At 36.2% G+C, this 15,905-nt stretch overlaps 1 protein-coding gene across 3 annotated transcripts in view; it reads left to right on the top strand.

The window, feature by feature from the left end:
* DOCK10 (dedicator of cytokinesis 10) overlaps positions 1–15,905 on the top strand; it is a 210,507-nt gene that overhangs the window by 47,356 nt on the left and 147,246 nt on the right. For 2 of the 3 annotated variants that reach the window (XM_081096071.1, XM_081096070.1), the window contains exon 1: positions 817–993. The exons of the other annotated variant lie outside the window; for it this stretch is intronic. In XM_081096071.1, the coding sequence (XP_080952197.1) occupies positions 832–993 (162 nt within the window). In that variant the 5' untranslated portion in view covers positions 817–831. Of the gene's footprint in view, positions 1–816; positions 994–15,905 lie in introns of those variants that run through there. 3 annotated transcript variants of the gene reach the window in all.

Genomic DNA, 15,905 nt, shown 5'->3' with positions numbered 1-15,905 from the left:
CAAAGACATGAATTCTTATTGATAGGATGTGAAAATGCTTTACAGCTGCTTTTCTAAGAGGTCAGCTGGAGTGACCTCTGTCAGCTGAGTGACCTCAGTCATAGGCATTTTCAGCCCCGCAAGCCGCCTGTGTATTCGGCGCAGAACGGCGTGTGTGGGAACAGAACAACCACACTATTGAAAGGCAGTCGCAGAGGAACAGTGGTGTCGCTCACATGGGTTTGGTTAATGCGTGCATACTTTTGATAAATTGTTTTTGATTCAGTGGACTCCACGTTTGGGATATGCCAGTTTTATTTCTGGAACTTCTGAGCTATGAAAAGTAAAACCTCAATCACTTAGTGAGGTGTGTGGCAGAATTTTCCCCTCATGAAGTATTTACATTTAACAAAAATCGCTTTCACTCTTTACATGACACTCATTTGCCTTGGAAAAAATGTCACTGTGATGTCAGATTTTCAGTTGTTTAGTTTGAAAAAGTGATTTATTTTATTGTCTCAGTGGGAAAGTTATATTTATTCAGATCTCTGAAACTAGAATCAAAGGGAATCATTGTAATGAACAGGAAACATGCTCTCCAAATGAACTGAGACATGCTCTCTGGTCAAAATGCTCTAATATTCCTGAGTGTGTTCGCTCTCAGTGGATTCAATCTTTCCCATCTCTGCATCCAAGCTATTTGGCGCTGATCAGATGACCAGAGCTCAAGGAAGTGATTGGAGCCTGCGCTGGCTGCAGCTGCAATGTGGGCTGTTTTCAGGGACAAGGAGCCACTGTTTTGCAAACATAGCATCAACATAGAAGTTATTCCGTAGGCTGCAGGATGCAGCGATGGGCTGCACTGCCAGCATTGTTCTGCTACAAGCTTTTCGTGCTGTGGTCCAGAGGAGCTGTCCACACATTTGTAGCCGACGCCAGGAGGAACCATCCCACGAAATTCTGCCTCTGGAAAGTGACGATGAAATGAGCAGACCCAGAACCCTCATCATAATGGTATGGTATCTGTGGCAAAGCAGCCACACTTGATTGAACTGTTATTATAGAACGAGGTTGCAATTGAGGGTTCGGGGGTGTTCAGCTTTAGAGAAAGAAATGTGTGACCTAGAGGTTACTAATGCGCTTTAATGTTTGAGGAAAACTGTTCAAAACTGTTTCTATCATTCAGAGAACTGATCTTCTTTCTCTTAGATCTGTTAGGAAAATGTGCAGTTTATCGTTCTATTACAGATTCTTTACTGCCTAACACTTTGTATGCTGTGGTTAACATCTATGCAGAAAAAAATAAAAATAAAACCAGAAAGCTTTGGAGTTGGTTAAAGCGGATTTTATTTTATAATTCTATTTTGAAAGGGTAGCCCCAAGCAGATTTTTTACATCACATGTAACCCATCAAGTTGGATAGATGTTGGTAGTTAGCTCTAACTTCAAGGTATTTGGAGGTTCCAGTTCTCTCCAAAATGCTTAACTTAGGCATAAAATCAGACTAAGTTTTTGAGAATTTTGTGGAATGCATGGTGCTTTCATTAGAAAGCTGTTGCTCACCACCTGCCTAATGACATTTTTGTCTGTGCTTTCATTTATAATAGACAGTGTTACTGCTCCTTTGTACATCTGTTTGATCAGCAAGAATAAAGTGGAGGATAAAGCCTTTCCTCATTTCAGGTTCAGGGAGAGATCTGCTTAGTCACTGAAATTCCATTTGAGGTAGAGGTAGTATGCTAAAGTTTCCAAAATTGAGGAGGCAGTGAAGTCTGGGTGGTTTCAGTACAATCGACTTTTTTCTCTTAGATTTTAGCGTTCAGATATCAAGTGAATAATGAATGAAAAATACCTGTTACACTAAAAGTTTTTAAATGAAAGTCATTTGGCTTGGCCTGAGCCTCTAAGTGACAGAATGCTAAGCTATAACATTTTATGCTAACTCTTTTAACAAAACAATATTTGATTTTTGAAAAGCAATACTGTTCTTGAACTATTTGGCTATGATTATCTCTAAGAGGAAACACTAATTAGGAATAATTTCTTACTCATTACTCTTATAAGTTTTTACAAATTAAATTTGAAAAAAGTTAAGATATTTGTTTTTCAGTTGGACTCTTGTCAATAACATTAACATATGCCATATCTATGAGTATTAACCATGCCATCTCAATCTTTAAAAGCCAATTTTTCCTAATTTTACTAATTAAACCATACAATTTTGCAGCTAGAAATTTGAAAAAAAAAGTTGTATCTCAGAGTAACTGAGAAATAAAAAATAATTCACTTAGTAACAATCCATTGTTTTCTCAAAGCTTTTTCTATTTTTACCACCTTTATGGACATCAAATGAGGTGATGATGAATTTACTGATGAAGAAAACAGGGGGTCAGAAAAATTGAATATCTTGTTCACATCACACAGGGCTAAATGCCAGAGCCTCAAACCACACTTAAAATCAAGGGTTCCAAGAGCCAGTACAATTTCAACTGTTCACACCTCTAAGAAAATATGATAAAACTATTTTTTGTGAGAAGTCTGATGGAAATCTTGGACCACTCAGTCATAGGTGCTCAAACAAAGTGTGTGCATCTTGAAGGTTTCCTCTGGGCCATTCCAAAACTCACACATTCAACAACTCTGTATTGCCATCTTGCTATGAGCTGATCACTCTTCTAGGTACTTGGAACCCACCATTGAACAAACCCACCAAAGATCACTGCCCTACGTTGCAAAGTTTTATGAAGATAGTATATTTTGCAAATCTCGTTCTTATGGAAATGCTTTGTTAGGGTTGTGATGCTTAATGCATAAACTTAAGTCGGTGAAACATTTCCTAATTTCCAAGTTAGTATTTTGAGAACTTGAATTTGTTTCAAAATCACTTAGAAGTGTTTATTTATATAAATCCTTGAGCACTTGGCCCCCATATCAAAGGTTTGGAGGGGAGCCCAGAAATCTGCACTTTTAGCAAGCACCCCCAGGTGATTCTAGTTGAGGGGCACCATGGATGACAGACACTCTGAGAAACATGGCTCTGGAAATAGATAATACAGACTCTCCACCTCTGATCCTCCTTTAACCTAATATTCTTTGTTTCTTCTCACTCTGGCTCTAAGCTTTTGAATAAACTGATTTTTTTTTCCTCATCACTCATTAGTCAGCAAATTGTGTGTGTGTGTGTGTGTGTGTGTGTGTGTGTGTGTGTAAGATCACAGACCCTAGAGTCACAGACTCTAGGCTGGAATCCTGACTTCATCACTTATCAGCTGTGTGGCCTTCCACATGGTATTTAACATCTGTGACTCTCTTTTTCTCATTTGTGAGATGGAGGTAATGGTTCCATCAGCCCACAGCTATTGTGAGGGTTTAATGAAGTAAAATATATGTTAAGTGTTTAGAATAGTGTCTCGGTATATTAGTAAGATGTTCAGTAAGGGGGATTAGGAACATCCTAACTGAAAAAGTGACATTTGAGGAAAGAACAGAAGGAGGTTAGGGAGTGAGCCATGCCATGCTTGGTGGGGACATGTCTCAAGCTGAAGAACCAGCCAAGGTGAAAGTCCCTATTTGGTGAGAAGCCTGGACTGAGTGTGGAACAGTGAGGAGGCCACTGTGACTGATAGCCACAGAAAAGGTAGCAGAAGGTGAGGTCATGAGGTCATTGAGGTAATGGGGGAAGATCATGGCAGGCTTGGCAGGTCATTAGGAAGACTTGGGTTTTTTTCCAAGAGTGAGAAGAGAAGCCATTGGAAGGAGTAGGCACAGAAGTTAAGAGCATGGAAAGTGGAGCCAGAATGTCAGGGTTTGAGTCCTATCTCTGCCACTTACTAGGTGTGTGATCTTGACAAAATGACTTGACCTCCTTTGTTTTTTCGTTGCTAAAATACAAAGTAATTGTGCCTACTGTGAAAGATTATTTTGAGAATTCAGTAAGTTCACACTTGGAAAAAGCTTAGACCAGTACCTGGTGGATAGTAAGTACTAGATTAATTATAAGTTCATTAATATACATGGCCCTGAGCAGGGTAGAAACAGGATATATGGCTGCAGAGTGTCAAAGGTTAAAGCAGGAAGACCATCAACCAGGAAACTATTTCAGTGATCCCAACAAAAGACCTAATAATGATCACCATTGAGGTTGTGGGAAGTGGTGGGATTCATACATATATATATCAAGTAGAGCCAGTAGGGTTTGCTTCCAAATTGAACATATGAGTGAAAGAAAGAGAGGAATCAGATATTAATGTTCAGAGTTTTTTGTTTGTTTTTGTTTTATTTATTTGTTCAGTTTTTGACCTGAAGACTGAGTTGCCATTCAGATGGGAAAGACTGCAGAAAATGATTTGGCAAGAAAATCTAAGATAAAATGTTATGTTTGAGATTCTTGTTGAATCTACATATGGAAATATCATATAGGAAATTAGATATACAAGTCTAAGTTCTGAGGAATGAGATATAATACCCGATGGAACGTAATATCATTTAACTGATTGATGAATGAATAAATGACCTCACTTTTATAATTTTCTATAATACAGTATATAAATCCATTTGCAGTTAATAATAATATGAGCTATTTCATATTTTTGGAATATGTATTGTTTACATATGTGTCCTGTGAATAAAATGAAGACCAGAGAGAAAAAAAAACTGTGAAAATTACTTCAAAGGAAATAAAATGATCTCTCTTCTTACTCTATAATAAATATCCTAATTTAATAAGACTTTTTTATCATAAGGATTTTAACATGTTCTGCCCAATTCATCTTTTTGAATGGTTGCATAAGGAAAAAACAACTTCTAAGCATTCTAATTCTGAGTTAATGTTCTTATTTTATTTTACTTGTGGTGAGGCTGAATCTTGAATATACAATAAGTTTCCGCCATGGGAAAGGAAGCTTGTGTAAATGGAGTGTAACTTTAAATAGTTTGCCGTAGATGGGTGTGAGGTGGGGCTTAATAGCACAGAGAATCTTTGGCAGTCATTTTTCCCGTGAACAAATTTTGAACTGAATCTAAAAGCCACAGAAAATGGACAAATGAATTGGATCTTCTCCTTGGGTACAAGAATTAATTGGATGTGATTGGAGGCTTAGTAATTAGTATCACAAATCTTTGACACAAAGGTTTAGTAAATTCAAATTACATACAGTATCATCTCCTTTATACATAACCTCGCATCTTTCCAGTTCTCCAAATGATATAAATTTAGAAATGATAATGAATAAAGAAAAATATACAAAATCTAAAAAGAAATATTTAAAATTTTAAATCACCACAATGATAAAGAAAAAAAATGAAAAATTGGGCGTGTATGGGGAGTATGCAGAAACACTAAAAATGATGGGCAAATTCAACTATATATAAACATATAAAACTCATCTATATATCAACTATATATATGACACCATACTCTTAGTAGATATGTTTGAGTGTGAAGCCATAGTGTGAAGATTAAAAAGATTGTATTATCAAGTAGTAATATATACTTATATGGTTAGAAAAAAGAGGCTCAACAAATTGATAGTAGTAACAATAATCCCTTAACTTTCAAAAATAATAAAATACAAAAAACTTGGTTGTGCTTGTTTTGTTTGTTCCTGTGTTTTCTAGAAGAGTAGATTATAAGGCTAACCTCAAGACCAGGCTTCAATCAATGTAATGAAATCTTGTGAAAACCGCATAACACAATTGAGGATAAAATGAATCTTTTAGCAAACTAAATATGTACACAGTATTTTCATCAAGCTTGAGAAAATTTCTCTGTATAGTTGTTTTATTCTCTCAGATTTTATTTCTATGGAGCTGATTTATTCAGGGGCTAAAGTTTAGTATTTTTGATATTTATTTCCCATAATCTACTTTATTCTGCTGAAATATATTTTATTTTCTAAGATTACATCCAACAAATTCAATATACATCAAGTGAGTTTGTCATCCTAAGATGGTCTAAACATCAGAAATTCAGTAGACCATCGAGGGACAGCTGCATATCGAATTTGATAGGCCCTGATGGCAATAGCCACTGCCCCCTGCTCTCATGGAGCTTACAGTTTGGTGGGAGAGACAGAAAAGGCTCCAACAAGTGTAAAATTGTAGTCATGACAAGTGCTTCAAATGAGAGTTTCATTCTTCCTTAAGACTGTGTCCTTTAAGCACCCAACCTCATCAATGCAGTCAAGGAAAGCTTCTAAGGAAGTGTCAATGGAACTGAGACCTGGAGAAGGGCAAAGAGAAAACATGACATGTGTCAACCTATTGGGCATGGTCATCAAGAAGACATGAATGCAAGATTGGGTCAATTTAAAATCATACCCTGGAAGCTCCTGAGGAAGTTGAGACCCAACACAGTCCTAACTTTTATTTTGTTGCCATGAGTGCATGGCTCTGATTCCTATGCAAAAGTATGTGCTTGCAGTGTGATCACTGGATCAATTATTTAAATTCTCTTTGCTTTCCTGTAGGTAAAATGGGAATAATGAGGGTATCTATCTCTGTTGTTTTCCTATTCCTGCTATAACAAATTATCACATACTTAGTATCTTAAAACAGCACATGTTTAATATAGTTCTAGAGGTCAGAAATCTGAAATGAGTCTCACTGAACCAAAATTGTCAGGTTTGTCTATATTCTTTTCTGGAGGCTACAAGGGAGAATTTGTTTTGGGATATTTTTGTTGTTTTTTGGTTCCTTTTGTTTATTTGACTCTTCAAGCTTCTGGAAGCTGTCCACATTCCTTGGTTCTTGGCCCTATTCCCTCTTCAAAGCCAGCCACATAGTATTTTCAAACATGTCTCTGACTCTGACCCCTGACCCCACCTCCCTCTTTCACTTACAAAGGCCCTTGTGATTACAGGAGACCACCTGGACAATCCAGAATAGTCTCCCTATCTCAAGGTCAGCTGACTACCAACCTTACTTTTATAACCATACTCCCCCCTTGCCTTGTAAATAACATACTCACAGGTTCTGGGGCTTTGAATGTAGCTGCCGTTCTGTTTACCATAGTGTCTCATTGGATTATCATAATAATTCAATGAGGGGATACAAGTAAAGGACCTAAAATAATTTTTGGAACTTAGTAAGAACTCACTCAATTTTAGCTATTCTGATATCTTTCATTGTTTTGTTGAAACTAAGAAAAATTTACAAGTATAATATACTTTAAAGAGTTATTTTAGGAAAAATAATTAAACTGCTAAACGGAAACTTAATTTGTACTTCATAGAATATGAGAAAATGGAAATTCAAGGTTATTTTATCTATTGTAATACTTATTGAATAGATTCCTCACACAAATAGATGATTCAAAGTACACTTATGTTTGAGACTCCGTTCTCTGTTATCCACCAATTGCTACTCTTCTGAAATTTAACTTTTAGTTTCTTCTTTTTTTTCTTTCATCATTTATAAATGGATATTGAATCTTTCCAGTTCTCCAAATTATGCCAAATTTAGAAATGATAATAAACAAAAGAAAAAATATACAACATCCTAAAAGAAAGGTTTAGAATTTAAAAACCACAATAATAGCCTGGCTGGTGTTGATCAGTGGTTGAGTGTTGGCCTATGAACCAGGAGGTCACAACTCAATTCCCCATTAGGGCATATTGTTGTGGGCTTGATCATCAATGTGGGGCGTGCAGGAAGCAGCCAATTGGTGATTCTCCCTCATCATTGATGTTTCTATATATCTCTCTATCCCTCTCACTTCCTCTGTGAAATCAATAAAAATATTTTTAAAATAAATAAAAACCACAATAATAAAGAAAAGTAGAAAATTAAGTGAGAGGGAGGAAAGAGTGAAAGAATACATTTTAAATCCTGTAGGGACAATTGAAGTTATCAACTTAGAGATGAAAAATAATCTGTATCTTATTTGTCATTTTAAGTTTACTTCAATTTTTTCTGATGTGAGTATATTTTATTACATATTTATAGTAGTTGAGAAAAATCCATAAATTGTAAATTATGGAATCTAGATTCTTCTTGAAGTAGATACTCAGTAAAAGGTTTGATGAACAAATGAGTGAATGAATGAATGAAAGCCATATCTGATGGGTCATAAAGCTTACAAAGTAGGAATCTGTGAGGTAAAAATAACATATGGATTCATTTGGTAAATTTTCAGAATTCCTGCTCTTGGTCCTTCTGTTACAATTGCCTCCTTTGCTCTCATGCACTTTATGAGAACAGAACGTCTCCAAATTCTGCTGGATGTGTCAGAGAAACTATAGATGGAAATTGTGTTCACAAAATAATAGCTATTTAGAGAGCACTTCCAGCTATTTGTCAGGTACTTTGCTAAGAACTTTGCAGTTATCTTTTCTTGTTGCCACAACAACCATTGGAGGAAATTATTTTTATTCCCATGTTATGGAGGAAGATATTAAAGCATATAAAGTCGCTCTTTATATTTGAAATACAATGTGAGTCATATAATTTTTAATTTTCTAAGAGCCACATTTTAAAAAGTAAAAAAAATAGTGAAATTAATAATACATTTTCTTTAACCCAGTATACTCAAACTCTTATTATTTTGGCATATAAGCAATATAAAATTATTAATGAGATGTTGTACATTGTGTTTTTTCACACTAAATCACCAAAATCCAGTGTATACTTATAAAACATTTCAGTTTGAAAATTAAATTAAATATTCATCACAAATACTGTTCAGTATTTAGGTTTCACAAAATTTACAATTGAAAGAGTAAAGAAGCTTTGTAACCTTGTGTTGCCTTTAAAAATTCAGCCTCATTATATCCATATAACCAGTTAATACTTACATGTATACATGCCATGTAGCTATGTAGTTGGATGTGGACACTACTATGATATTATATTTATTAGTCTGGTAGCCAGAGTTTTTAAAGGAGCCGTGTGTGGATGGAAATAGCAATCTACTACCTTATTTAGCCATTTAGGACTGAAGCTCTTATTTTGGAACCTTGGGAGAATAAAACCAATGAGGACAAAAATTTGAGATAGAATTTATATATCTCAGCAGATGTTATCTCCTTTCATCTTTTACCTTCTAGCCCTAATGTCAATTTATCATCATTTTTTTTGAAGAATACCAAATACTCAGTACCAAGTGGATTAAAAGAAGTGATGTGCTGAAGTTCGCACTGGGAGCAGAAAATTGAAAATAGTGGCTGGGTAGGTTGTGAGAGGTAGGACTTTTGGGTGGAGTTGAGACCCAGGCCTCATATTTTCACTTATTTTTATTTACGAGAGAGAGAGAGAGATGGGGGTGGGGGGAGAGAGAGAGAGAGAGAGAGAGAGAGAGAGAGAGAGAGAGAGAGAAGAGAGAAGAGAGAAGAGAGAAGAGAGAAGAGAGAAGAGAGAGAGAATCAATTTGTTGTTCCACTTGTTTATGCATTCATTGGTTGAGTTTTTGTATGTGCCCTCACTAGGAATCGAATCTGAAACCTTGGCATATCAGGATGATGCTCTAACCAATTGAGCTACCTGACAGGGCCAGGCCCCACACTTTCTATAGCAAATCCAGCAGAGAAAGACTTAACTCCAGGACCTGCCCTGCCTTAGATGATTATTTTGGGCTTAAATTCATATTCCTTGTGGTTTAACAAATCCAAAGCATAAACTATTCTTAGTTCCTAGAGGCTATTCTCTGGTGCTCTTCTTTAAATACTACATGGAAATTATTTCAATCAGTAAAAATGCTTAATATATCATTTTCTGTTGGCTCTCTCTTTGCCATTTTTGTTTCATGCATGCTTTGAGTTCCATGCATCATCATGGTCATAATTTAACATTGTTTTTTTTTTTTATTTTAACATTGTTTTACTTGCCTGTGGTTATCTGACTCCACCTTCAAAGGTATTAGATGAATCAATTCAAAATTTAGCTAGTGATTTCTATCTAGATGTTTTCTCCCAAGTTTAATGAATATGTATTAGAAAATGAGTTGTAGAAGTGTAAACCCAAGAACGAATAAAGCCTCTCAGTTTTTCTTTTTTATGTATTTTATAAAGTAAGTGTATGTTGTGAAAAGGTAAATCCTGCGTATTGGTATAATATAAAAAAATGAAAAGAGTTGAGGAAATTTACTCAGACCTCTTCCACACATTCTCATACTCCTCTCATGTCCCCGCAAATAATTGTTATTTCCACCTACTTATATGTAGTTTTATTTTTTACAAGATGTATTTATATGACTTAGTATTTGGCTCATCAAGAGGAGTTTTTTAATTCTCACCTGAGAATGCATTTATTGACTTGAGAGAGAGAGAAAAAGAGAGAGAGAAAGATGAGTGAGAAACTTAGATTGGTTGCCTCCCATATGCTCCCTGATTGAGGATCAAACCCAAATCCTAGGTATGTGCCCTGCCTAAGAATTGAACCTGCAACCTTTTGGTGTACAGGATGATGCTCCAACCAACTGAGCCACCTAGCCAGGGTTCATCAAGAGATATTTTTAATCACAAAGTTAAACACTATTATAACCCAAGATAGACAGTGGATACAGAACCAATATTTGGGTTGATTTCCTATTGTAATTTCATGAGAAGGCCCATACTGACATAACCTACTTTCTGTCATAGTCACCAAATATAAAGGCACATTCAGATACCTGATTATAAAACAATATTTTGGTTATGTACTACCCAATGCCAAGCTACTGGGCAAACACTGAAATTTTTACATATTATGTAGATCATCAAGCCATATGAAGGCAAACTTTTTAATACTGGACAAGACTGGAAGATATATGGAACTTTATCTGTTTGATCCTAATGATCTGTGTCTAATGGATAGAGTCATTTCATGAGCTCTTACTTGTTTTAGCACCAACGATATTTTACACCTAAGGGGTTTGCAAAGATATGTATAATTTCTGCCTTTTGCATCACAGATATAATTAATGTGAACATCTATTTTTTACCTGAATACCTGTAATTAGGATGAGATATTTAACTTTATCACATGAGCTAGCTGGCAGTGCAGCGTTGATCCATGTTTATTCACAGCCTCAGCAAAATATAATTGACCATAAACCCAGCAAGTGTTAAGGTCTAGTTCCAAGGAAACTTGTTATATAGCCCATAGTATGCTTTGTCACACTGCATTTTTCTGCATCTTTAGAAGGAGAGTTAGTCTGCTTTGTCTCAGGAATGCTGTGTGATAACTGCTCAGATTTAAAGACCGTGTAATTGGTTTTATGATTCACATCGCAGAGGCAGTACCTCATTGACTTCCAGATGAAGGAAATAAACACTTAAGATTTCTAGAAAATAGGAGTAAAGCAAATATTTCCCTTTTGTCGCCCTGGGAGTTGCACTCTGGAACTTATAGTTGCAGAAAAGTAGAAATTCCGTCTTATATCAATTAACAGGCCACGCGACACTTATTTTGTATATTCAAAGCAGCATGTGTCCTATCACGCTAATGCGAAGGAGCATGCTTTTTATCAAATAGGCTTATCTTTCCATGGTGAATGTAAGCAGACAGCCATCACTGGGCCAGCCTCCTTCCACACTTTCTTAGTGCGCACATACGTTTAAGTATCAGGAATATGCAGGCCCTTCAGAAATGCCTTTCGAAAGAATTTGGAGGGAAAGATCAAGTGGAGAATGGATGATATATGCTGAGCACTTTATGTTAGTGAAATAGCTGAAGGCGTCAGACAGTCTGTTGTCCCCACTTGTGTTTTTACAGGGTAATGCTAATCAATTAGCTGAACTCCGCTATAGATAGTAAGTAATTACATTCACTGGAAGCCACAGTAATGTGATTAATAATACATTTCAATTTCCAAGGTAGCATTTCACTCGGTACTTAAACATGGCTCTTTGGAAAAAAAAACATTTTTATATACAGGAAATATGATAGGGTTGAAATTTATTTCTCTGAAAGTAATCCCGTGAGAAGGAAAATATTATAAAGTTTTATAAAATGCCACTGGCCCCTCCTGCATGCATGAGTAAAATTCAAGTTTCTTCTTTAAGTATTTTCAAACAAATTCTTAAGAAATAGTGCTTTAGACTTCATAGTTGAATGCACTGTATGGACGTTTTAGGGAAGGCAGGTAAATCTTAGTAATTATGGAGCACCTGCTGTATTAAAATTCTAAAGCTAAGCTCTTGAAGGGATAGAAAGGTAACTAAGCAACTAATTTTATGTCTAACAATATGCCACAGCAATAGAGCAATTGGCCTGCACTAAATGAATACAATCGAAAGAGAAATAAAGTAATTTCCACAAGAGCAGTGTGAAGAAAGTTCCATGAGATTTCAACAGAGGCATACAGGAGACAATAATCTATCCAAAAAGAGCTGGGCTGTGGGCTACACACAGAATCACAGTGGGAGACAAGGGCAGACAAGTAAATGGCAGACAGTCTTGTGTCTGAACCTTGACCTTGCTATGGAAGAGTGCCTAGCAGAGCCTATTGTGGGCATGCAATCAGCACACATTACTTAATATTCCCTATAAGCCTGGTTCTGTTCCATCTTCTGCACGATATGAAATTTGGACACTTTCTGGATTCTGACCAGACCTCCTTAACTTTGCACACACTGTAAAATTAATGTACTTGTTGAATAGGTATACACCATCAGAAAGAAGCACTTTTGCTGTGGGGCATCCATGCTAGAATAGCCCAGCAGTAAAAGTGGGTGGGGCTGCCCTGTGCCCCTCCCCTTAACCATTCTGCATAATTTCTTGTAGTCTTGTGTCCATAAGTCTACATTCTTATAACACTGCTGTTTTTCCCTTCCAACATAGAAGGGGGCTAGGGGCAGTGAAGGGAAAGGAGTTCTGCTTTTTTGAAGGAATGTCACTAACAGAAAAAATTTAACTTTAATTTGTTGATGATGCGCAAGACTAGGAAACACCTTTTCTTAGAAATATTTAAAAGCCACGATTTAAACCCATGGAAAAAATATGGTTTGATTCCTGGCCCCTTGGTTCCTATACTTTTTTATGCCCTCAAGAAGGAGTTATTGGTGAGTCAGGTGGCATCTATTTCAAAGAGGTTTTGTTTAAAGATCAAGCTGTATTTAAGAATCATTTGTCCTTAGAGAATGAATGATACCAAATTTTGCCTCGTTTCCAAGTATCCTCCATTATTGTAGTAGCTTATCATTTAATAGTTTTTCTAATTCACTTTAAATTCTATGGCATATTTTTATTACATCTATCTAAACACTGATAGTCTTCTAAATTTCACCAAGGAAAACACTCACATCAAGCTTAACATGCCCTAATCCTGTGCATCTGGCATGGAAACCCTCCTTTCAAATATAAAATTTTAAGTAGATATTTGAAAATGTAATATGCAAGAAATGGCTCTTTGAATAGTAGACCAAAATTTAAAAGCATGATGAGTCTTTATGTCCGTAAGAGTCATTTAGTTGGATCTCACACCAGGCTCACACACACATCCCAAGTGCATCCTTGCCTCCTTGAACTTCTCTGGCCTATATTTCTCTGCTCTGCAATAGATGTCAATATTATATTATCTCCCTCAATTACTTACACATTAAACATTGCTTCCCAGGCATTATGAAACAAATAGGTTTTGGAATTAGAGGCACTAGCTAGAAACCTTCCAGAGCCAAATAGTTATTTCCTGAATTAAGCCACCGAGGAGTGACCTATGCTTTTGATGTGTAGGGCTAACTTCATTAAATTTTATTGTAAGAGGATAAAGTTCCAGCCTGGGCAGTGGTTAATTATTGTTAACTAGAGGCCCAGTGCATGAAATTCGTGCATGGGTGGGGTCCCAAGGCCAGGACAGCGATCAGGGCTGATAGGGGCCTTCCAGCTGCTGGCCGGGGCCTTCCTTTGTTCTGCGCCACCACCTGGTGGTCAGCGCACATCAGAGCAAGCAAGCAAATTCCCAGTCTCCTGGTCCAACTCCCGAGGAGACACTTTGCATATTAGTCTTTTATATATATAGATGATATATCAAAATAATTTGGAGGAAAAACAGGCTTGAACCTGCTTCAGAGAATTTCAGATATTCATTATAACTTTGACTTTCCACCTTCTGAACTCCTCATATCATCATTTATGTTGTTTTTGAAATAAAAATTTCCATTCTATAGTTACACTAAAACAAAATTTTCAGTTACTTGTCTTTCACAGTTTAAGAAAAGCTTGGGGCAATGCTCGGTTCCTATTGACCTTCATCTTTTTTATGATTCTCTGCATTTTTTCATGCTTTTGTTTTCCTGTATAGGGCAGAATTTGGTGTACAGTCCACCTGTTTATTGGAACAATGAGGCTAAGCTATAAGCATTTGTTATTTACTACAAGAGATGTCAGCAGAGAAAGTCTTGGCATCATATTTGGGTTATATGGCTAGGACAATTTAAAGTTGTGTGGTTTAGTGTTGAGTACAGAGAGGCCAGAAAAGTACTTGTCTGGAGCCATGAGGAATGAGCCACTGCCTGGCCTCAGCTGTCCAGCAGGAAACCATGGCTGTGGAAATGGCGGATAGCCAAGAAAATGGTATTGGTGCTTTGGAAGGAAGATGTCTGGGATAAATCCATTGCTAAATCATCTCCTTTGACATTAGCCGGAGAAATGTCAATACAAGGGTATAGTGCTATGGACTGTGAGGTATGGCAGAATCCTCTATTGACCATCTTTCAAAGTGTAAGGAAAAAAATGCAACCATAGCACATCTGGAAATAGCACCATGAAACTATTAAATTATTCAAAAGACTCTTGTGGCCTTTCATTGTAATTTATGTGACTACCAATACAGGGAATCTATATGAAGAAGGAAGAATAGTATTCCCTTAGTTTTCCAAGGATAAATGTAGAGAAGAAATGTAATGTTTATAACAACTATTCATTAATTGTTCATAGCTATTCTCTCATAACATGATAGGATTTTAGAAATATCAAGTGTCTTTGAAATTTCTAATCATTCTTACTTTATTGAATGAATAAAATGATCAAGTGCTCAGTTCCTTATCCTGATATTCTACAAATATGTGGTGAGAATCATTTTATATTTATAAACAACTTAGTAACATCATGACCACCTTTCATATTAAAGTTCTTATTTTTTTATTCTTAATATAAAATTACTACTTGATAAAAGATTTATTTCCTCTTTAAAACAAATATCACTTTTTAGAAGTTTTGCTTAGCATCAAGTTCCCATCATTTACATGAAGAGGTGTTGAACCATGCCTGACTTGCACACTGATTTCTCAAAAGAGCTGCCTTAGCATCCAAATAGTCTTTATTTTGAAAAATTGAAAAAGAAATGTAGTGTACTGTGATGCTTTTATGGCTTTAGAAATGGAAAGAATATTCTCTTGCCCCATGCATTCAAGGAGGGGGCATTCTGGTAAGAGTATTAGAAAATAAGCACAGTTTTATTACTACAGCCAAGACATTGATATATTATCCACATTTGGGGAATCATCAGGAGTAAATCATTGATCTCATATAGACCTAGATTTACTACAAATATATGGGCAATAGATGTTTTTAGGCTTGTTGTCTAATGTAGAAGGACAAGGTAAGGCTTAGAGCAGATTCCCAGTTATAATTATCTTACTAAAGACATGGTCTTAAATGGGACAGTAAGTCAAAGGCTTCAAATTCAAATGCCTACAGACCAAGCCTAGACATGGAGATGTATGAGAGTGGTGGGAGCATAGCAAATAAGAGAAGGCACAGACCACCCAAAGGGTATGGCTACTGCTCTGCTTGGGCAGTTGTTTCCATGTCAGAAGGTAGGATCAATGTAGTCATATCTTGAATTTTCCAAGAGAAACTAGTAAGCAGGGCTTTTATGTGAAATCTTCCAATTTTTAAATGCTAGTAACTAATTCAGATATTTTAGAACACTATTGGCAGAAAAACACAATTGTGGGACCAAGTTGAGTCATAGGTTGCTTGCTTGTCATTCTTATAAATTTTTATTAGAG

The sequence above is a fragment of the Myotis nattereri genome (assembly GCF_964212035.1).
Source record: "Myotis nattereri genome assembly, chromosome: 7".
NCBI lineage: Eukaryota > Metazoa > Chordata > Mammalia > Chiroptera > Vespertilionidae > Myotis > Myotis nattereri.
Note: the sequence above shows the minus strand (reverse complement) of the source record. Positions and strands in the feature narration are given on the sequence as shown.